Source organism: Peromyscus maniculatus, chromosome 2 (genome assembly GCF_049852395.1).
Source record: "Peromyscus maniculatus bairdii isolate BWxNUB_F1_BW_parent chromosome 2, HU_Pman_BW_mat_3.1, whole genome shotgun sequence".
In the NCBI taxonomy this organism is placed as follows: Eukaryota; Metazoa; Chordata; class Mammalia; order Rodentia; family Cricetidae; genus Peromyscus; species Peromyscus maniculatus.
Window position 1 is genome coordinate 82,878,439 of NC_134853.1, and position 25,428 is coordinate 82,903,866.

General features: G+C 38.8%; 1 protein-coding gene across 8 annotated transcripts in view; it reads right to left on the reverse strand.

The window, feature by feature from the left end:
* The window catches only part of Ecpas (Ecm29 proteasome adaptor and scaffold), a 133,492-nt gene that overhangs the window by 23,466 nt on the left and 84,598 nt on the right, over positions 1–25,428 (reverse strand). For all 8 annotated transcript variants that reach the window (XM_076564279.1, XM_076564276.1, XM_076564280.1 and 5 more), the window contains 16 exons: positions 25,011–25,112; positions 21,651–21,774; positions 19,699–19,844; positions 19,157–19,211; positions 18,527–18,641; positions 17,866–17,934; positions 16,323–16,440; positions 15,820–15,987; positions 12,909–12,988; positions 12,207–12,312; positions 11,102–11,149; positions 10,199–10,320; positions 8,437–8,587; positions 2,888–2,953; positions 1,620–1,709; positions 92–158 (listed from right to left, as the gene is read on the reverse strand). In XM_076564279.1, the coding sequence (XP_076420394.1) occupies positions 92–158; positions 1,620–1,709; positions 2,888–2,953; positions 8,437–8,587; positions 10,199–10,320; positions 11,102–11,149; positions 12,207–12,312; positions 12,909–12,988; positions 15,820–15,987; positions 16,323–16,440; positions 17,866–17,934; positions 18,527–18,641; positions 19,157–19,211; positions 19,699–19,844; positions 21,651–21,774; positions 25,011–25,112 (1,627 nt within the window). The remainder of the gene's footprint in view (positions 1–91; positions 159–1,619; positions 1,710–2,887; positions 2,954–8,436; positions 8,588–10,198; positions 10,321–11,101; positions 11,150–12,206; positions 12,313–12,908; positions 12,989–15,819; positions 15,988–16,322; positions 16,441–17,865; positions 17,935–18,526; positions 18,642–19,156; positions 19,212–19,698; positions 19,845–21,650; positions 21,775–25,010; positions 25,113–25,428) is intronic.

A 25,428-nucleotide genomic window follows, 5' to 3' on the forward strand; every position in this document is an offset into this window, starting at 1 on the left:
CAAGCAAACAAGCATGTCCAAATAATTTTCCTTTTTTAAAACTCTGAAATAATAAACACAGCCATGAAAAAGTGTCATAGGACAAACTCACCTGAGTGGGGCGTTAGGTCCTGGGGACACTGAGTAGTCAGGGATACGATGACACTGGCACAGCCTCCCTTTAAGGTCACAAAAACAAAGGTCTAAATTTCATGTCACAATGTTCTATCAAGCTACTTCTTTTAGGCACCAACAACTTAAAGATAAAACACATTAAGTCCAATAGCTACTCTGGGATTCAAAATAGAAAAAGAAAAACATTTTAGACTAGTTATACAGAGATTATTGTTTTAGGAGCAAGAACTTAAGGCACTGTGCATAAGAAAGAAAACAAGTATAACTCTCAGAATGAAATGTGTCACAAACAACTGTATTAATATTTCCATTTCTAGAAATTTCCAAAGAAATCAGTTTATATGTGTCCAAAGAGAAGAATGGTTCTTTATTTAATATCTTTTCAAAAGCTGAAAAGTCAGATGTCCTTTGTTTGACTGAAATAAAGGATGTATTGCCACAAGCAGAGTATCACATACCCCTTACAGAACACAATGTAGAAGATATGCATACAGAGAATACACAGGAGGGAACACTCAGAAATATAAACAGCTGTTTACTCTGCAAGGTAAAACTATCAGTGTTTGTATTTTTAACTTTCTCCTGATTTATAAACGTTAATTAGAAGTGAAGTCATTTTGTCAGGAGAAGAAATGAGTTATTTCTTTTAAAATGGGACGAAGCTGAGTGTCAGGACACACACAGCCCCAGCACTGCCAAGTCTGAGGCAGGAAGGCAGTGTGGGGACACCGCAGAGTGAGATTTGCTCTAAAATAACAACGACGAAGTTAACAGTAGGAAAAAAGATGAAGGCATTATCTGACCTTTCTAAGTGTCTCAAAAAGAAATTATTTTTCTACCCAAACACTTATTGACTCTTACATGAAAATTCCTAATCACTATGTAAAATGATTACTCCTTGACAGATGAGTGAGCTTCTTCATTAACTGGTAATGACAGAAAATCCAAAAACATTTACATAACAACCAGTAAGCAGAGCATGATAGCATGTAAGAAAGCATACAAGCATGATGCCTGTAATTCCAGCACTAGGAAATACAGGCAGAAGGATCAAAAGTTCAATGATGTCCTCAGCTATATAGGAAGTATGAGACTGGACTAGGCTATAGGAGACCTTGTCTCAATAAGTAAGTAAGTAAGTAAGTAAGTAAATACATAAATACATACATACATACATATATACATACATACATACATAAATGAATAAATAAATAAATAAATAAATAAATAAATAAATAAATAAATAAATAAATATGAGGCCCACCATTGTATGTGCAAGGGGTGTACACACACTCACTATTGGTATGGTAGCACATGCTTACGATAAATCTTCCAATATTAGAAGGTCAAGACAGGAGGACTACCATGAGGCCAGGCTATGCTATATATGAGTTGAAGGACCAGCCTTAGCTACATGACAACAACTTGTCTTTAAACACACACACACACACACACACACACACACACATACACACACACACACACACACACACACAAAATCTTACCTTAGTTCCGAGACCTACACCACTTCTGATCAGTTCACATAACCTAGGAACTAGCTCACCCAGCACTGAGACATCAAGATATTGCAGGCACTTTGAGAAAATAATAAATACAAAGGCAACATTTAAAAACTACCCACGTCAAATATACACCTATTGTATTTAACATAAAGTTGAAAATCACTACTTTGATTTTGCTCCAGCTGAATTATTTAAACTACCACAGTACTACAAACAGAAAATTCACTCACTAATGGTTCAACATTTTAAAATATAGAATAAAACAAAATAATGAAGAAAATCAATTTACTAAAAGAAATGATTACCTAAGGATAAAGGATCTCCCTTTAAATCTCCCTCTATCAATCTATATCTAATGTAAAATGCCTAGGTTAAAACCTCCAAAGTGGGTCTAGCCTTCTAGACCCCAACTAAGTTAATTTCTTATATGATTTCACCAATGCTTGTTATAATCCTTAAAATGCAAGCACACACTCAATAGTTATGACTATTTCCAAGTGATGTTTCCTAACTACTCCTATCACTTTTCCCAATAATACAACTAAGATGTAAGATTCTTAGACTAAATACTGGCAACACTTCCCAGTAGACATTAAACACCTTATTCTTGTCCAATTTGTGGCCTACTTAGCAAACAATTTCCAGAAGCCTGCAAGCTCTTAATAGTCACTACAAAAATGCCCAAACGGTGACTCTGTCCAGACTCTGAGAACTGTAGAACTCAGAACCTCAAAGGCCATGAATTCTTCACTGCAAGATGTTCTGACATCTGAAACACATCACTACTGCTCAGTTTCTGCCATCTATCTTCTGTGCTGCCTACTTCATTAAAATACCTCTAAGCTTACACTGTCAGGGTCCTTTCCAAAGAAATTTCTCAGAGGCAGGCAAAAAGTAATGATAATAATAATAAAATAAATAACACACCTCTGAACCTTTCTAAAATAAGCAGACTAAAAGATAAATCGATACAAATTTATAATAGGTTGTTTTCCATGTAACACAAATTTGGACTAATTCTGCTACCTAGAAAATTTATTCCTATTAGTAATTAAGAAAAATGCCCATAAATATGTACAATTTTTATATACCAGTTAAAAACTTAAAATTTTTGAAAGAAAACACTGCATTCACAGTATTTTATGAAGGCATTCCCCTTCAGCTTGTTTCATGTTACACAGCATAAAGTCTTTGAAGAACTGCACTTCAAGAGAAGCCAATGAGCTTTTCAATTGTATTTGGAAACTCACCATGTTGACTGTCTCCATCATGGGAGAGGACTTGGCGGCAGTGAGCCGAGCACTGTCCATTACAACCTAAAGAGCACAAACTCGAGTCACTCAAGGACATTTCATTAATTATGAATTAGGCACATAAACTCCAATTAAAGGGTCTTATTTCCAAATTAAAGGATTTTAAATAAACAATCACTAATGAACCCAGGTGAAATTCTAATTCTAGTATCTTCTGACTTCACATAACAATTTAACTGTACAATGAACATTTCCCTAAAGGTCAGAAATTCAGACAACAGTTAGAAATAAACAAAATAGATGGGCAGTGATGCATCACTAGTACACTGTACACTCAGCATGCATAAGGCCCTGGGATCAATCCCAAGTACTACACAAAATGAACTAATGCATTCACTTACTAACAAATATACTATGGCCTCTACTCAAGTCAATAGACCTTCTTGGGGCTCAGGTTCTCTATCCACTTAAAAAGAGAATACACAAAATTTCTACACAACATTTAAAAAGTTGTCTAAGCAAAATAAAATAAAATAAAATAAAACAAAAAACAAAAAGTGCATGTGTGTATGTAATTCATTTAATTCTTTAACTTTATAAAGTGGATTCTTATCTACAAAGATATTTTAATAAAAATTATGCTAGGGGAAATCACTATCCAGAGAAAGGCATGCAAAAGTGATCTACTAAGGTTTGCAAAGCATGGACAGAATTTATGCCCCCTAATTCTCAATCCCTAGTAAGCACTGTATGGGAGGTGGCAACCCTACTACTGAAAGAGGAAAGAATGATGAATAAAGAAAGCCCCCCCACACTCACAAACTTTTGGGTCTGCAGGGCTCACAATCAACCAGACCGCCCAGCGCCAGTGGTACCATCATACCAAGGGTATACATCTCTAGGCCCGAGCATGGGAGGAAGACAAGGCAACAGGTCCGTGCCATCCCTTACAACCAGGGTGGGCAGTACTCAACCAAGTGCTACCTGTAACCCAACCATGAGCCCTGGCGCTAGGTGGTTGGGTACCATCGTAGTGAGAGAGTACAGGGTAGGGAGGTGGAAGAGAGGGAGAGGAAGAATCGTTTGTGGGCTGGAGGAGAGGCAGATATGGAAAGGTGAGGTAACAGGGAATGGGCAGACATGAATGGCCAGCTGGCCACCCAAATCCAGAAGGTATCTGGGCCAGGACTATGACCAAGGGCCAGGTCTTGATCTGGGGCCCCAGAGCAGCTGGGGGCCTATGCTGATGTTATCACTGGGGGTCATGCAGGGGCCTGTGGTCTGAGCTGCCGCCTAGGGCCACTTTGGTGTCCAAGGGCCACACTACTGTGGCAGCCATGCTGGTCCAGGTGGCCTGTGTTACCATCTGGGACCATGGTGACATCCAGGCCTGGGCTGCTGCCTAGGATCATGTCTGAGTCCACAGTCCTACCACAGCCAGGGTCTGTGTTGATGTCCATGGCTCGTGTTGTCACCAAAGGCTACATAGATGCCCATGGTCTGGGCCACAACCTGTGGCCACAAGGGCATCCAAGAGTTGTGCTGCTACCAGGAACATCCTGATCTGAGTGGCCTGTGCTGTCACCAAGGACTACGATGTCGTCAGAGTCAGAACTGCTACACAGGGCCATGTGTGGGTCTGTGGCCTTACAGTGGGCAGGGTCTGAGTTGATGTCCAGGGTTTCTGTTGTCACCAAGGGCCATGCGGATGACTGGGATCTGGGCAGCCACCTCAGACCACGTCAGTGTCTGAGGAATGAGCAGTGCTCAGGGCAATGCTGATCTGGGTGGCCAGTGCTGCCATGGAGATTTCCTGGAAGGGACCACTGACTAGGGCCTGGGTCCGTAGGCCCAGGAAGGCCAGGGTCTAGGTTGGTATTTGTGGCTCCAGCTGCCACCGAGGGCTCTGTGGATACCCAGGGTCTGGCCAGCCACTTGGGGGCCATGCTGCTGTCGGGGTCTTGCTGATCTGAGTGGCCTGTGCTGCCACCGGGGGTGTGTGTGTCTGGCCTGAGCTGCTGCCAAGGGCTATGTCTGAGTCCGTGGTCCTACTATATAGCTGGGGTCTGTGGTGATATCCACAGCCTGTGTTAGCACTGGAGTCACTGGAACCATGCTGTGCTGAGCCAGCCACACCCCTCACTGGCCCTGGGATGGCTGGTCCTGCCTCTTACTGGATACTGCAGCAAACTGGCCCTATCCCTCAGGGGTGAGTCTGCCCCCACACTCAGGAAAGATGGCCCCACCACTCACCATTGGCATGCACCTCATCTGGAAGCATACTACAGCTGAGGACCAGAGACAGGGCTATTAGTTGGCCCAGCCCAACATCCACTAAATCTGTGAATTGTTAGAGCATGTGAAGGGGATGAACCTACAGACCCAAAACAGCAGGATCCCCATGACACAGGACAACAATAGGATATCCAAGAGGAGCCCCAGTGAGAGTCCATTATCAACAGTATAGCAGAAGCCAGAGGTCTCAAACCAGACCAATTACTCATGGCAACGAACACTTGCAAGTCAACATGAACAAACTAAAGGGTAAACTGTGTCTAACAGGCCACACTACAGCTTCCATGACAAGACTCTTCCTTTTTCTTTGTTTTTGTTTCTTTGTTTGGTTTTGGTTTTGGTTTTTTTTTTTTTTTTTTTTTGGGTTTTTCGAGACAGGGTTTCTCTGTGTAGCTTTGCGCCTTTCCTGGAGCTCACTTGATAGCCCAGGCTGGCCTTGAACTCACAGAGATCCGCCTGCCTCCGCCTCCCGAGTGCTGGGATTAAAGGCGTGCGCCACCAACGCCCGGCTGGTTTTGGTTTTTATTTTAAATTTGGGTTTGATTTGGGGGAGCTTGTAAGGGCAAAGGGCAGATGCAAGATGGGGAGAAAAGTGGAATCAGAATGCATGATGTAAAATCCACAAAGAATCAATAAACTTTTTTTTTTAAAAAAAAGGAAGAAACTGTATCAAGAGGCAAACAAAAAAAGTAATTTATTAGAGTAGATTATGCAAATTAAGAATGAAATAGTGGACTGAGAGAAAACATTGACATTATATATTACATAGGCCTAACAGTCCTAGTAAACAAACATAAATGTTAAAAAAAAAAAAAAAAAAAAGATCTACGGCCCTACGGCCCACCTGATGCAATTCCGCTCAGGTGGGTGCTAGCCACCCACAGGCCAGCCTGGGCATGTGCGTCCCATTATGATGAGCAAATATGTGGTGGAGAAATGGGAGAAAAAAAATAAGTGAGATGGTTTATGTGCTGTGGAAAGAGGCAGAACGATAGAAATGAAGGTGGTGAGGACCAGGCTGCTGCCAAGGACCATGTCTGGGTCTGTCTGTGGTCATGGACATCCATGGCCCATAATACCACCAAAGGCCATATGGAAACGTAGGGTCTAGGCCACAACCTGTGGTCTTGGTGTCTGAAAACCATGCCGCTATGGGAGCCACACTGGTGTGGGTGGCCTGTGCTGCTACCCAGGGTCCTGGTGTCATCTAGGCCTGGGCTGCTGCTGAGGGCCACATCTGGGTCTGTGGTCCAGCTGCAGCTAGAGTCTGTGTTAATGCCTAAGGCCTCGGTCACCTCAGGGGGCCTTAGGAACCATGTGTGATAAAATCAAAGAGTCATGCTGAACTGGCCTCATCCTTCACTGGCTCTAGGAAAGCTGGCCCTGCCTCTTGCTGGACACTACAGCAAGAGAGCTGGCCCCAGAACTCGGAAGAGATGGCCTCACCCCTCACCCTGATCCTGATGGCATGGCTTAGGGTAGAGGCAGGTAGCCCCAGTGGCCTGGACTGAAAAGTTCAGCTACCACCCAAGCCCACACCGGGCCTTGGGTTGACCCACCCTAACATCTACCCCATCTAGGAGCTCATGAAGGGACCGGTCCTGTGGAATGAAACCCACAGGATTGCCATCAGAGGAGTTTTGGTGAGAATCCAGTGATGATGGTGTACCAGAAACCAGAGGCCTTGAACCAGACCAGTGACTCTCTGCAGTGAACATTTGCTAATAAAGCTGACTGGACAAAAGTGTTTACTATGTGACACACCGTGGCTCCCAGTTCCACCAGGATGAATGAATAGGTGTTATAGATGGGAAAGATGGAGGAGTGAAGGGTTATTTTTTTCTTTTCTTTTCTTTATTTTTTTTTGTTTGTTTGTTTTTGTTTTTTTGCTTAGGCTTGTTTGGTTTGGTTTTTTTGTTTTAATTTTCTTTTAGATGGTGCTGCAGGGGTGAGGGGAGGATATGGGGGGACAGAGAGGTGAGTGGGATTAGGGTGCATGATGTGAAATTCCCAAAGAATCAATAAAGAAATTACGTTTTTAAAAGAGAGAGGCAGGGAGGGAAACTAGGCATAGAATAAAGCAGAATTCACAGAAATATATAAATAGCTAACAGGAATTAGGGATTAATTTTTTTTTTTTAAGTATAGGGGAGAGGCAAGTGCAAGGGACTGTGCATGTCCACAAAGGTCAGAGTTACAGAAGGTTATGAAATGCCCAATGTGGGTGATCAGAATTGAACTCCAGACCTCTACAAGAGTGGCTAACTACTATGATAGCTCAGTGGGTGCTCCAAGCATAAGGTCTGAGTTAGATTAGGGAGGAGGGATAAGAAAACTAGAGCTAAGGGAATATAAAAAGACAATGGGACAATGTGTATAAAAGAAAAGTTCAAAGTATCTAACAGTAAGGCTCTTGCTTATAAGACTGATGCTACTCAACTATTTAATGTTATCAAAGATACAGAGAAAAGGGGGGTTATTATTCTAAAACCTGTTATAAAACCTCCCTACAAAACTATAGCCACCTGACTTTAGTATGAATGAATTAAAATGAAAATAAAACATACAGACATTATGTCCTATTAAATTAAAAATCAGTTACACAACAATAATCAAACTCTGATTTGGTTTTTAAATTGAGTATTTGGGGGCTTTGTAGCTTATGACTATGAAAGAATTTTTAAAAGCCCCTAGAAACTGTTTACAGTGGAGACCTCTAGGGGACTGTTTTCTACCCTTCCAGGTTGCTTTCATCTTTCCTCAATAAATGTGTCATACACAACTTATAAAAAATAACTGATCAAAGACAAAGCAGAACAATTTTAGACTGAAGCCTAGGTATAGATCCACCCCCTAAAAAAATGTAAAAATAATTTTTAGACTGTTAAAATTATGTTAATAAGCTGTCAATTTTAGTCAAGTAGTGGTAGTACATGCCTTTAATATTGGCAATCAGAGGCAGAGGCAGGTGGATCTCTGCAGCCTGGTCTACAGAGTAAGTTCAATGACAGCCGGGGCTACACAGAGAAACCCTTGTCTCTGTGGGGAGGCATGGGGGCTGTCGATTTTTATCTGATTAACAAGAAAATATATGAGCTGGACATGGCTTTCCCTCTTTAAAGAAAATCCATTGCATGCAGTGTTAAGAGTGAAAGCACCATAGTTACAGAGTTTGTCTACGGACACTGGATGGACCGTAACAGTGCTCATACCTCGTCAATACTAACCAACAACCTCTGCTATCAACTCACCTTTTCTTGTTCTGTAGCGCGGAGACTCAAATAATTGAGAATCTGAGGCTCCAACACACTTAAGGACTCTAGCAGAGCTGGGATGAGTTTGGGTGCATGTGGTTTCAACATGGCTCCTGCACTTTTGCTGATCTTCACAAGGGTGTTAATGCTAGACACAGAGAACACCAACTCTGAGTCTTTACCAAATATAAAAAAGTCCTACAATCTAATCACGAGGATGTTCTGCAGTTGCATTCAGGTATACTCATATGGTCTAAAGCCTGATCCCAGCAAGTAGGAAGTGGGTTTCTGGTTATGACTGAACCCAGGTCTGTTGGCACTTAAAAAAAAATTACAGATATTTTTAAACAAACACACATAAAACATAGAGAGGTTCAAGGTGAAATTCCTTGTCCTCTTTACCTATTTCTACCATTAGTAACAATGGCCAATTTTACTTCATTTGTAATTTCTTCATACATTTAAGTACAATTCCCCACCACCCCCCACGCGCTATTGTATTACTTTAAGCTAATAAAATTTCAGTATGTATCTCTCTATGAGTACTTTACCACAATTATAACATTTTTATTCTTTTAAAAATACTAATAACTTCTCATTTAAAATTCTGAGTTTTTCTGATTGTCCCAGAAATTTCCTTTAAGAGTTGACTGTGGTGAATGCCTGGGAGACTAAGATGGGTGGCTGAGAGCTCAAGGCCAGCCTTGGCTACATATCAAAACTTTTATCTCAAAAAAATGATAATTTGTTGGAATCCAGATTCAGAGATTAAAGTCTATCCACTGCCATCTTCAAAATTTTGGTTTGTTTTCTTTTGTTTGGTTAATTTTTGAGACAGGGTCTCATTATGTAAAGCACTGACTGACCTGGAATCTGCTACGTATCAGGCTGGTCTTGAACTCACAGAGATCTGATGGCCTCTACCTCCAAAGTGTTGGAATTAAAGGTATGTGCCACCACACTGGCTTCATTCTTGAGACTTTTTAACAGTCTCATCCTTTCTCTTTTTCTCTCATTTGATCTCACTGATTATATTCCAGTTGTGTTAACATATCCCCTGTAATATATATGTAGGCTACCAAGTAAAGGTTCAATTATTTTATAAATATGGCTTATGCCAGTAATGCCAACATTCTGACGTATGAGGCCAGAGGATCACTAGTTTGAGGCCAGACTGGGTAGCATATAGCAAACACAGGGCCAAAGTGAGATATTTGGGTGGACTCTGCCTCCCAAACAACCAAGCTCTTTCATAAGCAATGCTGCATATGTCTTATCCCACCACATCAGAATGCATAACCTGTCATATGATTTTACACTACTAGAGTCATCACCGGGCTCAAGTTTGGCCAGTCTGAACCTTCATTAAGTTCCACATTTGCCTTTCAGGCAGTAGGTTTAGGCACCATTAACAATCATGGCATAGATTAGTTTACCAAAGACAGCAAAACAGTTGGTTATACCCAACAAGCAAGCCCCTGAAGACCTGTGGCATATGGAAGACGTGCTTGCTAAGGAAAGGGGCCAATGACAATAGAATAATATGCAACTCAGAATGCTAGTTCAAATCAAGGTCCCCATGAAATAGGACTATAAAAATACTATGACACATCTTTTCATAAATACTTGGGTTACCTCAATGGATTCTCCTCAGTCCATTTTCTGTATTTTTAGGAATCTAGCATTCAAGAAAACACATTTTCTACAGACTGACTAGAAACTAAATAATTTCAATACATTCACTTCAACCAAACCACACCTGAGGGCTCGGACTTCCGTCACAGGACTCATCATTCCTTTGTCCAGAAGGCAGGGCAGGAGGACAGCAATGGTTCTCTGGCCAGCTGCTCCTTTGGCAGGGTCACACATTTTCACACAAACCTCACATACAAAGAGCATGGACATTAGTGAAGCTGGCCTCTCGACTATGAAAGCATTTCTCTGAAAAAGTGCTTTTTTATGTCACTATCAGGAATAAAGAGCGGGTAAGTCTACTTTCTATGTACTATGGAGGGTTGGAAGGAGATAGAGGAATGACCAAATATGGCTCCTGAAGATCTGCCATATCTAATCAGAAAAGCTGATAATATATTTTATTTTCTACTTTCTGATTTGTATAATGAGGAACAAAGGAGCTGAAGATGTGATGAAGATGTGTAAGAGAGCACTTTTTAAAAGGCAGGACAAATTCTGGTAAAGAACACAAACCTAGACATGAAAGACACCTACATGGATTTAAAACATATTTTTACTACTGAGTAACGTGATCAATAAGAAGGCTTATGCAATTAGAATATATATCACAAAAATAAGTCCATGGGGCAAACTATTTGGTTTCAAAAAGCCTGCCAACCTTGTAAATTTGGGGAAGATATTAAAAGAAGACATATATTGCTTCATTTAAGTACGTAATGTGTTCTTTGGGGTTAAAGGAAAGGTATACCTCATGTAGAGGTCTCAGCATTTAAAGAAACCAGAGGTATATTGTGCTTAAGATACACTACCCTTAGTGTAACAAAATCCACTTTCTTATTCACTGTAAGAGCAGTAAACTATGCAAGCCAATTAAGGCAACATTATATCATATGACAAAAAAAAATCAATGTCAAGTCCATGGTGCGTCCTGCCCTACTCTATCCCACTGGGAGATGAGTATTCTCACCTTGCTCAGAGTTTTCAGAGCTAGTTCTGCTGCTTTCCGTACAGATTCCTAAAAATGAGAAAAGTCTGGCATTATACATATTAGACAGCATTCATTCTTTTCTATTCTATAATACATTATTAACTACCTTAGATCCTAATGCAAAATAGTAAAACATAACTTTCAATAACAGGTTTAAGTATATAGTATTTCACTGGGCTCTTTGCCCATTAAGGAACATATATATTTTATCTATTTTTGCCCATATAAAAATAGTCATTAGCAGTCCAAAAATAAAATGTAGTATAAAAGTAAATACATAAAAATCTCTGTGAGATTCTAATAGAATTAACATTTTCTAATAAATAAACCAATAAGAAAGACAAGCCTAATGGTCTAATTTTAAGGATGTCCAAATAGTTTAAAATTTAGATAATCCAGTACTTGAGATGGATCTTGATTATTCTCAAAAGATTTATGTGCTAAAGACTGGGTCCCCAGAGAGGCATCTCTAGAACCTCAGAGAGGGATGGAAAGTTTAGAACACTGAGAACAAGCCCTTGAAGGAGACTATGGGGCCTCAGACTCTTCCTCCTTCTCTTTGTTCTCTACCCCAAGTAAAAGTTTTCTATCTCAGACTTTGACCGCCTTGTCATAGGTCCAGAGTCCATCTATGATAAATAATAACCTCCAAAATAACTAAACTATTTCCCTTTATAAATTATCTCAGTTCTATAGTAATATGGAGCAAGAAAAATACTCAAAAACTGAGTTTTTTTCATTAATCACATTATTTAGAAATGAATGCCTAATTTTTGAAACTTTAGTCATATGAATTACTTCCAAATGGGTATTTGCTCCTAATCCAACAGCATCATGAGATTTCTACTGAAAGAAAAGGCATGCTTAGGCCACCTTCTTTAAGTCATTTCAGTTTAGACCTAAATAAAAGATACCCAAACTTGTAACTTAACATGTACATCAAAGCTGGAGATAAAACTATGGTTTCCTAAAATTGTCTAGACAAGGAATTTTGAAACATGTGCATTTAAAAAACCTATAGCATATTTTAATGATTCCAGTTTAAATTAGTCTATACATACACACAGATTGATTTCTATAATACCTTAATATCATCTTGTACTCTAAAAAGTGTTTCCCACATTTCTGGAAGTTTGTCAATGACGTCATCTAAAGGTCTTCCTCTCAATAACTCATTCAAAGCTAAACAGCTGAAAATAAAAACTTGATTTCAAATACATGATCAAGCAAGTCCAATATTTAACTACTAAATAGTTATATCGAATAATAATATAGATTCCATCTGTATGTCTAGTCCTAGCCTCTCCCCCGCAAGACAATCATAATCATTCTAGTATTACCTCAAGTATATCACATAGGACACAAATCACTAAGTGACAATTCCTACAACTATATAATTTAATCCCTTTGAATGATACACCAATAAACCACTTTTAACTCACCTATGTGCTCCTAATGTCTCATATATCATCAAGCACATAAGAGGCATCAAATGAGTACAAAATGCATATATAAAGAAATTCTACCCTATGAAGCCATGAAATTATACAACTTGAAATCTACCAGTTTAACAAGTGATCCAGAGATTGATAAAGTTCACATTTACATAAGCTAATTTTGGCAAATCATCTAGTAGAGTTCAAATAGTTAAAGAAAAAGAACTAACTCAACTAAAAATATATTTATTGGTGGTTTTAACTTAATTTTTGTTACACCATGTAAAAACCTTAGAAATTTGAAGGGGAATTTTCCAGTTTTATTTGGTTAATCTAATTTTCCAAGGTACCTGGATTCTCGAACTCGCCACATGTTGCTGGTAAGGTTTTTAATCAAATCTTGAAGAATTTCTTTCAAATACTTATCTACCTAATGAAAGCAAAAGATAAAATGAAAAATGTAAAATCCAACAATCAAATTATTTACCTCCCAACAACACTGATCACTTTCTTTATTAAAGTATTCCTAAGCCCCTGAGCCTACAAATCTCTCAGCACTTTGCAAGCACTCTAAAATGTAAAGATAGATAATCCTTTTCCATAGTGCATGAGAATAAAGTCTAATCACTTGGGCTTTATACGATACAAGCCCAGTGTGACTCATCTTGACATACAGGTATCTTGTCTGGTCTTAGTTCTGTAACCTGGCACATACTACCTCTACAGTCCTCTTCCATGTCCAACTTGAGTAACTCCTTTTTGCCCATGGAGATTCAGAGTGGCCACCACTCAGAGAAGCTCTACCAACTCTCTTCCATGTACCCACAGCACCTTAAGGTTTTCTCAGAAGAAATGCACTGTCTTTCCATTACTGTACTGCTCTATACACTGGAGACCTCAACGGCAGTGTTTGGTGAAAAGTATTATATGGTTCAGAAGGTTAAATGAGTTTGAGCTAAGCTTTGGTAATAATAAATTGATAGTAGACTCAGTTGTTATACCAACAGATCTAAAGACTCTCAACTTTTTCACTTTTACTCTTGTAGTTAAGTTTTGTTATGTTCACTTACATGTTAGATGATCAAAACGAAGTAAATAACTCACTTAAAATTAAAAAAACAGCTTCCCATATCCCCTCCTGTATTTTCCATATGTGTCTCATCACAATTGTGGCTTAACAGTTCACTTACTCAAAGATCATGCCCACATCTCAAGAGCCAAGGTCTGTAACCTGAACTCATATCTGTAACTCCCATTAGCCTTTTAAGTCTTGGTTGACCCAGATGTACCACATCCTATCCTAGAGCAAATAGAATTCAATGAGCCCTCAAAGTTGAATCCTCAAATACCAACAACCATGAGTAGGAACCATGAGTGTCATATGAAAGAAGGAGGACAGAACTAGACCTTGTTCCAGGTCTTGTAAGGTGCAGGTAAAGAAGGATGAGTGAGTATGATCTAAGCTTTGGTGATAACAAATTGATGGTAGACTCAGTTGTAAGAGTAAATTGCAAGCTGAAAGCAGTTGTGCACCCCTGTAACCTAAGCTATTTTGGAGGCTAAGGCAAGAAGCAGAAAAGTTTAGGACCCAGTCTGAATCAGATCAAAATCTTGTATCAAAGTAAGTACTTTTTAAAGGGGTCTTAGGAAATAGTATCAGTGGTAGAGCACTTGCCTAGCATGTTTAAGAGCCTGGGTTCAAACTCCAATATTAGAAAGAAAAAAAAAATATGAACTAAAAATCCATTTAAAAAATTTAACCAAAATTCAATTTGCAATTTTAAAAATCACTTTTGCTACTATGTAAATAAATTAAACACAGGGAAAAGAGAAGAAAAAGGTATGATGACCTATTTATCAGGAAAGAATCAGGGACCAGAGTGGATTCAAGGAACACTTGATAAAAGCAGTATTTTGGTAATATATTGTGTACCCTAATAAAATTTGCCTGAAAAACATAGAACAGAACAAGACACTAGATTAACCACAGATTACAGGCAGTGGTGGCACACACCTTTAATCCTAGCACCTGGGAGGCAGAGATCTGTCTAGATCTCTGTGAGTTCAAAGCCACCCTGAACTACATGAGATTGACTCAGTATAGGAGAGAAACAGAGCCAGAGAGTGGTGGCACACGCCTTTACTTTAACACAATACTTGAGAATAACAATTCCGGTGCTTGAAATTTCATGCCTTTGCTTAGGAAGCACACACGCCTTTAATCCCAGCACTAAGAAGGAAGTGATATGGGCTGGGCTAAGAAAGGTATATAAAGTGTGAGGAGACAGGAACTAGAACTTCTTTGGCTAGAGGCCTTTTTGGCTGGAGAGCTTTTGGCTCAGGACTTAGAGGTGTTCCAACAGAGGATTCATGGAGTTGGCAAGGTGAGACCTGGTAATGGCTTGTTCCTTTGTCTCTCTGATCTCTAAGCATTACCCCAATACCTGGCTCCGGGTTTTTTATTAGAAGACCATTTGAGAATTCGTGCAACAGACTCAACATAAACTGCTCCTAAATTCAATGTGGGATTGAGGGGTTTATAAGACACAGACAGCAGGTTTCCCGGCTTGGACAACCTCATGACCAGTGAGAGTACAGGAAGGGGAAAGGTATCTTTTTTCTTTTCAGCTCTTCATGTGTCATGTTACAGTTATGGTACATGTAAAAAACAGTCAAGTGAAGACGTCCAACAGGCAGTTAGATCTGTAAAAATGGATGGAGTACATGTCCTATCTGAGCCAGTACAGAACTAAGAACCATTACAATGCACAGAATGTTTATGTGCCCAGGAATTAGTACAAGGAAAGCTAAGAGGACAACAGTATTCAGAGGCAGTTTCTGAAAAACCTTTATTTCTGAAAGGAGGATAGAATGTAATCAACAGTCAGATGACAGAACAAGAAAAGCAATATATGGCAACTGACTATTTCTTTGGTCTGTCTTCCCAACTAAAGTAACTCTTTAAGCACAGATTTGTGATCCATGCCCCATGGCATCAGTGATCCCTGGTAACATATAATACTCTATTTGTGTGAATATACTGCTATTCTTTTAGTTATCTATCTACCCAAATGAACATTTAGATCACTTTCATTTTTGAGATCTCAATAAATGTTATAATATCTTTGAAAGGAAAAGCAAACAACAAGCAATGGAAGCAAAGAAATTGTATACAAAGTGCAGGGGACATTAGTTTTAATCCTATGTGGTAGCACAGGCAAGCTACAATGCTTCCTAAAACACAGGTTCACAGATACTTGCCATTGACTTGTCAGTGACCAATGCATTCCAAATACTTGTCATAGCTTGTCGAATTCCAAGATTGGGATCAAATTGGTAACGATAAAGTCGAGGAACGAGTTGAGGCAGAAAAGGAGCCAGCTGTTCTCCTGCTCTGGTAGCAATTACATTAAAACCAAAAGCAGCACCCTAAAAATAACAAAAAGAGTAATTTATACATGCCTGCTACAGTAAAATACTAATATATTAAATACAAAGAGGCCATAAAATATGCTTTCTCAAATTTGTCCTTGAATAGAACATTATTTAGTACTCCAGCTTTAGCAATAATAATGGCTAATATGGTAGTCCGGCTCTCAGACACAGACTTTTCAAAACTGACCACACATCAACTGGCACTGCATGGCTGGTGAGAGCTGGGGGTACATCATTCAGTAGCAGAGCACTTGTCACGTATGCACGAGGCCCTGGGTTTGACCACCAGCAAAAATTTAAGAAAGAAACAAAACAATATAGCAACTTACCTTCCTAGAGTTCCACATTGCATGATGATTTGCCAGATTCATAAATTTATATACTAGATCTGGCTGACTAAGATCACTTGCCAGAGAACAAAGCTCCTTGTAAGTAGAAAGGCCCTGGCTTAGAAACAAACAAAAAGAAATACATAATAAAACATTTTTCTAGCTATTTTGGGTTGATATGAATTTTACCATCAATTATTACAGGGGTATTCTTTTAAACTGTTCTTTCCCTCAGTTGATAATACCATTATCATCACTGAGGAGACAGAAAACAAGAATATAAAAAGTCATATACTCAATTATCAACTATTCCTAAGTCTTTCTGCTGGTAAATATCTGTTGTGATTTGAATGTGAAATGCCTCTCGTAGGCTCATGTGTTTGAATACTTGGTGCCCTGCTCATGGTGCTGTTTTGGAAGGTTGAAGAATCTCTTAAGAGGCTGATCTTTATTGTCTAGAGGAAGGAGTTACTAAAAAATGAGCTTTGACATGTTACAGTCCAGTCCCAATTCCTGCTCCATATCTTCTTTCTAGTCCAAGAGGTCAGTGGGTAGAGTCCCAACTAAACACTCCTACAACCATGGAGTCAGCTACCACCATTCCTTCCCTTCCATGACGGATCTTACAGCATCCAACTGTCAAGTCAGGTACAATGGTTTGTATCTCTGTGGTCATATCAGAGGATTCAACTAAACCAACTAGTTCAGGAACAACCCAGACAATATGAGACCTTATTCCCCCAAAAAGAAGAAGAAGAAAACAAAGAGAAAAAAGCTCAGAAAGAATCCACAAAAACAAGCAAATAAAAAGAACTTTTGATGTGAAAACAGTGATATACAGAGTAACAGGACAGATAAGCCACCTACAGCTTTCTGTTATTCCAAATGCCACAGGAAAACAGAACAAGCATCATAGTTTGCCTGACAATTTTTAGAAGAAAAATAACAATATAACCACACTGAAATAATAATAAGGGAGGGATAGCACCAAAATTAATTTGAAATGCTAAACTGGAAAACTAATCTAAGACTACAAGTTTTCACAGAAAACAAATTTAAATGAATTTAATGTAGTAGTACTATGCAAGGTCTCTACTCAGGACTCAGCTTCCCGGAAGCAGACAGTTCTGAACCTAGTGTCAGTCTCTGAGAACCTTAGTCTTGGAGGTCGTGGCCTCCAACAAAGCAGCCTACCACCAATAATTAGTCATCGAACAGGTATGAATGCTTGGGAAGGGTCAAAGCTCTGTGCCATCCTAGCTTAAAGCCTCTCCAAAATCCAGTGTCCAATGAGGTTATGGCATCAGTTCAACTTCCCTCTACCATCAGCAGTCTACTTGCTGAACCCTCCCAAGGACAATCCCAAGGGTATTTTCCAATCAACTTCCAGCATACAAACCTCTAGCTCAGTCTGTTTCCAAGGAAACCTAATCTAAAACAGTAGGGTCCCCTCCCTCCCCATTACCATTTTTATTTATCCATCAACAAACAACATTATTGCTCTGCCCTAGTTGATCAATGGATTTAGATTTAGCACACTTACCCATCAGGTGTTTTGCCAAGGCCTCCCCCTTGAAATACCACTGTCTCTCCAGAAACTTCATGTTTAGCTCTAAAACAAACAATTTAAATTAGCTTCAAATTTTCCATACCAACTAATAAGCAAATGGATTGCAAACTGATAAAATCTGTATCTAGTATATGAAAGATAGAAACTATTCTTTTCTATCAGACTGCAAATTTTCTAAACTCAAATACAAACAAAACAAATTCACAGATATTAAAGATTTCTATATAAAATTACAGGCAATGTGTCACGCATAAAAACTACCCTTCCCGAAAGGAAGCAACAGAAAGCAGTAAGTAATTACAAAACCAATCTCCCTCCATGCACTCATCACAGATCAGATTATAAATGACATTCAAGTTTATTCATCATATCTTAACGTTTTTTAGCCAAAGAAGGTATTACAGTGATTTTCTAACCTGATGCTTCAATTGTCATGGGATGATTCAAGTTTGAAACCATGACCTAGTACAATGTTTCTAAGTAAACAGTATATACACTGGGATAATTCAACTGTGTAACAATCATTGATATGCAATGGCTTAATGAGAAAGTAGAAGGTTGAATTTTTCCTTCTTCCATATCATAGTTTCAATGTCCTATGTATTGATACCTGAAATTTTAAAATTCACTATACCTTTTGCCAGTCATAAGTGTTTCTACAAGTGTAGACACCAATTCTTGCTGATCTTGTTCGTTGCCCAGCTCATAAACCAACCCAAGCCCTTTTGAGGCAACATCTTGGCTGAGTTCTACAAAAAAGGTAGACAAAATTATAATATTCTAAAAGAAATTTAATTATCTTTACTCTAAAATTATATAGAAGTAGAGATACAAAAGCAGAAATCACTCTATTTTCCTAAATCAACTCAGTGGACATGGCATCATGAGTCAACGAATATGAGAATCATGATCAAAGGCCAATAAACTAGTGTGACAATAACCATGGTATCAGAATATCAACATATGCTACTTATATTCGAGACAACAAACTACCCTAGAATTTTAAGACACCCATATCCAATTTTAGAAAAATAAAGGAGATACAAGTCCACATGTCTTAAATAAAACGGGGGGTAGAGACAGAATCTCATGATTCTCCTCCTCTTATCTGCCACATTCTGGAATTAAAGGCATACATATGGCTTGCTTCATTCTACTCACATGGCTCAGAATGTTTTGTGCTACAATCCATTAACCCATACTTTTAAAACTTAAAATACACATTTAAAGAAGCTGACAGGTCAAGTATTTACGAACAACCTACCATCATTTTCTGACAGAACTGAAATAAATGCACTCTGAATTTCCTTAAGATGAGACTGAAAGAAGAGAAAAGGCATTAGCACTGAAGTCCTCTCTCTCCCGAGAAACAAGCATCTCCCTGTTAACATGCATTGAGGCCAGAGTCTTAGGACCAAGGCAGTCACGAACCTTTCCATCCCTTCATCTTTACAGCTGTCCATCTTACTAGACGTTGTACCCCTCACAGGTAGTCTAAACATTCAGTCTAACCTTTGTCCTAATATGAGTGAGTGAGTGTGTGTGTGTGTGTGTGTGTGTGTGTGTGTGTGTGTGTGTGTCCCCAGCACTCTTGATTTTATATCTTCACGTTTGGATCATTTTCTTGCCAGTATTAATCAGATCACCATCTGAAGGATCACTACTTCACATGGAGCTTACTTCAGAACTTCTGCGATTTTTTTTAATGATTCCAACCTTCATATACTTTCTTCTTATTTTAATTTATAAATACTCTGGGATCCTTACAGAATTTATCACATATATAATGCATATTATGAAGCTCACCTTCACTTCTATGTGGGTACTCAGCTTCCTCACAAGCGAAAGGAGCCAGATGCAAGCTGCTTGCCTCACATGTGGGTTGGGGCTGATAATATGCTTACTTAAAATAACTTCTAAAACCCAAGGGACAACATCATTCACTTTGGCACCTGAGGAAAAAGCAAAGGAAGATTGCAATTAAAACGCTCAAATATAATTTCCTTGAAAAAAATAACATTTAAATCAACAATCATATAATAACCTGATGTTGAAATCTAAATGACCAAGAATGTCCAGGACCTAACATAAACAAGAACATTTTTAAAGTATCAAATAACTCTAGATCATTGGAATGAAAATTTATCCCACTCTCTTCAATCTCAGAAATTTTTCTTTACTAAAACTTTCTAAACTTCCATCTAAAAACAAACCAAGCAATATCTTTGCACTTCATTTTGTCCTTCAGCTAAAACACAGCTGTCTCTTTTCCTCATTACTTCAGGGTTTCCCAGTCCCAACAGCACTGTGGCTCGAGGAATGGCCCTTCCCCTTCCACTATACAAATGAGACTTGTTTCACCTCACCTGTGCTCAAACAAAAGCCTCCATCAACCAAGTCATCATACTTACACTGCAAGAAAAATGGTTTTCCTATTTCTTTTAAGTCTCTCTATGATAGATAACAAATTAATAGGTGAAGATGATACACAGTGATAAATGTTAACTACAACACTAAGTGCAATAACTATATTCCTTATGGAATACAATTTATAATGGCACTGTTACCATGAAAACATTCTTATTTAATTTTTCCAACTAAGAAGATAAAATATAAGCATGTTATGATTTTTCTTTTAGCCTCAAAGATTAAAAAAAATCCTGGTTGAATACTAAAATATACTTTCAATTCTAATTTCAAATCAACCCAAGGAGATATCTGAGTTTGTATTTTAGATTTTTTGTTTTACTTTGTTGCATTTTTCTTTTATTTTAAAACTAAGCTTATTCTTTTTGTGTGTATACATGTGAACACATGCAAGAAAGCTCATGCCACAGTACAAATGTGGAAGTTGAGAGGTCAGCTTTGCTAGAGTTGGTTCTACACCATGTGGGTCCAGTGACAGAACCCAGGCCTTCAGGCTTGGCAGCAAGCACCTTTAATTGCTGAGTGGTCTTGCTAGACCTTGACTTTATTTTTGTTGGTTTTTTGTTTTTTGTTTTTGTTTTTATTTTTGAGACAAAGTCTCACTATATAGCCCATATGTCCTTCAACTTGCAATCCTCCTGCCTCAGCCTCCCAAGTGCTGGGATTATAGGCATACATCATCTTAGTTTGAAATCTTACTCTCTGTAACATATACTCAGGAATGACATACACACTCTTCTCAATTATGTAGTCACTAAATTCTAGCACACTTCCAGTACTAGCAGGGGACAGTGGAACTCCACTATGTAGTAATGAATTAGATATAAGAGGCTGGGAAAGGTCTCATTTTATACTCAATCTTTTTTTTGGGGGGGGGGGTGTGGGCGGGGATGATGGCAGGATCTCACTATGTAGCTCTGGCTGGCCTGGAACTCAGTATGTGGACGAGTCTGGCCACTGAACTCAGAGATTCTCCTGCCTCTGCCTCCTGAATGCTGGCACCACCATGCCCAGCTATGTTCAATCCTCCCCCCGCCCCCCTTTTTTTGGTTTAAGACAGCTTTAGCTGTCCTAGAACTAGCTCTGTAAACCAAGCTGGCCTCAAACTCACAGAGATCTACCTGCATCTGTCTCCCAAGTGCTGGGATTTAAGGCATGCACCACTATCACTCAGCTTGTTCAATCTTATTTAATCAATCATTCTCCTTGACAGACCAAATTAGAAGGCATGTATCAATATTTGGGGAAAAAATTATTTTTGTCTCGAATCTGACAGAGAACAGAAGAAAGGCACTCAGCAACTATAAATCAATTAGGTAAGTATTTGATACCAGCAGGAGGTGTATACTCTTCCTCAGTCACCAGCCAGGCATCTCGGGCAGCCACAGAGTTAGTTCCTATTGCAGCACTGGTGATCGCTTCACCAATAGTGAACTGAAGTTCAATCTGCTTGGCCTACAACGAAGCAAAATGAAATCCGTGAATATGAGAGCATTACCCCCCGCCCCAAAAAATATCCATTTCTATAAAAGAGCTGTTTTACACCTTACTTCTCAGCAGGCTTTATTTTCACTCTTTTTTTGTCATTTAAGCTAATCCAGTGATTCAAAAGTGGTTGGAGTGAAGGACTGGAGAACTAAGAAGGATTTGAAGATCATTTCTCACACCCATGAGCACAGATGCTTCTTCACCCTCAGCACAGAATCAGTATGCAGTGGTTTTTAGTCTTTGGAAACATGATATGCTTACTGGGGGGGGGGGGGAGCTAGAGTGGTTCAAAGGTGAAGCCACAGAGACCTCAATGCAAATTCTAGCTCTGTTTCTTATCAGCTACATATCCTTATCTAAATTTTTCTGGGCCTCAACAACTTCACTGGTTAAATGAACACAGTATCATCATTCACCTCAACGGGCCATAAGGATTAAATGATGTTAATTTAGACAACGCTTTTGCTAGTTAGTGTGCCTGACTATAGTAACTGTACAATGAATAGTGGCCACTATATTTTTATAAAAACTCTTCACACTCTTCTATGATATCTGCAAGCTACGCACAAAAAGTCCTGAAAAAAGTAGAGAATGATTAGGCAAATATAAAATGTTAACACTTGGTAAATCTAGATCAAAGGGTATACAAGAGTTCTCTACATTATTCTTAAAACTTCAAAGGGCAAACAAAACTCTATGTAGCTACATACTCAAATATTTACATCTTAATTCAGAAATTTTGATGCTGTTTTACAAGCAGGAATCACTGTCCCAACATGGAAGTGGACCTGCCTTAGCGCCCTCTGGCATTTTTCTGTTTACTGTGAAACATTTAAGTATTAGAGAAAGAAAGATGCAATGCAGAATGGAAAGCATAGGAGGGACTTAAGCACAATGACTACACAAGTTTTGCACTGTTATTTTTAATTTAGTGTCTGGTCTTTGTGAAGCATCAAGTGCTCACACCATGGGGTTCCTAATCTAGACGAACAGGGCTGAGGGTGTCAGCTCTACAGTATCCCTGGTCAAAAGTTTCTCTGGGGACCTTTAAATCAGAGAAGAGAGGATCCTTATTAGGAATTTAATCGTTGATTTGTTTACCTGTTAATTACATGTTTCCTATTGTTGACACTATAATTGGCATAAAAAAATCAAAATCCTATAGCTAATTTTGGAATAATAAGGTATCTAGGCTTACTATGTAGCAAAGAAATAAAGAGATGTAATAATTAAATAAAACAAGTTTGTGGGGAATCCCTATATGGTTACTTTACTTTTGTACAGGTTTGAATTTCCATAATGAACCTTAAAGTAGGGCTGGCCAGGTATTCACTAGTAGAGTGCTTGTCTAGCATGTGTAAAACCATAGGTTTCATCCTAGCACCACAAAAACAAAAAGGTTAAAATAAACCAAAAAACACATTTGGGCTTTATTTTAGTTAACTATGAACAGATTCAGTTTTTCACTCATCCCTATCCTTTAATCTTTCCATACTGCTTCCATGTTTTTGAATTTTTGGTATTTTTGTGTTTCTAAACCTTTAAAACAATGACATCAAAATGTTAAAACTCCGACAAGCTCTCATTTACTTACACAACCAGAACTGACATTACAAAGAAAAAGATGAAAAAGCAGACATAAGCTTCTTTCCAAGAGGTACAATGAAACTGGTGTGGTAGTCTGAATGAGAACGACTCCCATAGACTCATGTATTTGAATGTTTGGTCCCCAGTTGGTGGAACTGTTTGGGGAGGATTGAAAGGTGTGTCACTGGGGTGGGCTCTGGGACTAGGCCATTCCAAGTTAGCTTTCTCTAACTCATACTTGTGGATCTGGATATGAGCTCTCAGCTACTGCTCTAGTGCCATGTGTCTGCCTGCCTGCTAATGATGGTCATGACTCACCCTCTGAACTAAAAGCCCCAAATAAACTCTTTCTTCTATAAGTTGCCTTGGTTGTGGTGTTTTGTCACAGCAATTGAAAAGTAACTAAGACAACTGGCATCTGATGATACCAACATGAGTACAATTCACTTTGAAAACATTATATGGGAATGGGGATGCAGCTCAGTGATAGAGTGGATGCTTAGTCCCTGGATGCACTTTCCCACAGAGAGGAAACAAAAGAATCTAGGCTTGAATTTCAATTCCAGTTCCTTACTCAGTTATCTCAATCCTCACATCTTTTAGCCTCAACTAAAGTCTGTTTCCTTCCTCCCACAATCAAGGCTCAGCAGAAACTTCCCATCCAAGCAGATTATACCAGAATCCTCTGACACAATCACACCCTCCTTTAGGATTCTCCCACCTTCTACGCAAATATCTTCCTATTCACTTATTTCTACCAATATTTATGAGAATCTACCTTTGCGATTACACTGGTAGACTTGTGTAATGATGAACAAAGCAGACCCTGCCTTCAGGAGAGAGAATAGTGAGAAGATGTGATAAACGCTGTAAGAAAAGGGTTCCAAGTTATTTTAACTAAAGAATCTCATCTAGTTAAAATATCAAAAAGGTTTTCAAGAAGCACAGCAAAAATCTGAAAAGGAAACATGAGATTTTCAGAAGCTCAGAGCAAAGAGGCCGGTATACAAATGTGAGGCAGGCAGAGGCAAGATTAGGTCATGCTAAGACACTTACCACAATTTGCTAGTATTCACTAACTATAGGTCTTTCCCAGCACACTTGGCATCAGTAACTCAAGAGTAACAAGAATACCAGACCCAACGTTCCAAAGAGGGCTAATTGGTTTCTTCTATTTCTACTATACCATGTTCCACTCAAAAATAATTAGTCTTTCCCAGACATTCCATTCATAGAGCTATTTCTAACACAGTAATAAGCCTAAAGCTAGCACATTCAAAATACTTGAGAAAGAAACAAATGTTTAACTTTTTAAAAATCTCAGAGTAGGAGCTAGAGAGATGGTTCAGTGCTTTAGAATACTGACTATTCTTTCAGAGAGCCCAGGTTCAATTCCCAGCACCTACACGGTGACTAATGACTACCTGTAAATACAGTTTCAGGGGACCCAATGCCCTCTTTTGGTCTCTGTGGGCACTACATGAGGGACACAAAAAGACACAACACTCATACACATAAAAGAAATTAACAAATCCCCAATGAAACAAAATTTAAAAATCTCAAGAGTAAGCAAAACAACTAAAAAATGTTTTTTATTTGAGTAACAATATAAATACCTCCACAGAATCCATCAGACCTCGCAAAAGGAGTTTCTGGTGGGGAAAACCCCCATCCCCAACTGGAAAATAGCCCAATGTTTGGATTGCGCGTTCTTTCATCTGGAAGAACACAGATTCTTTTTTAAATTTTAAACAAATTAAATAACAGCTTTATCTCTAAACAGTATTTCCAAGATGAGATGACAGGAAGAGGCAATCAATCTGCTAATACACCGGTGTCTACATGATTACGCCCCATTCTACAGTATTATAAGACATTAAAAACAGAAAACTAAGCCCATTAAGGATTCATACCTAAAAAATTAAAAAGAAAAAAGAAAGCTTTAGGCTTCTTATTTAAACTGTTCAGGTTGCAAATGTGATTTACAGGCACAAAATTACCTGTACTACCTAGCAGCCCTTGAGCAAGTCACTC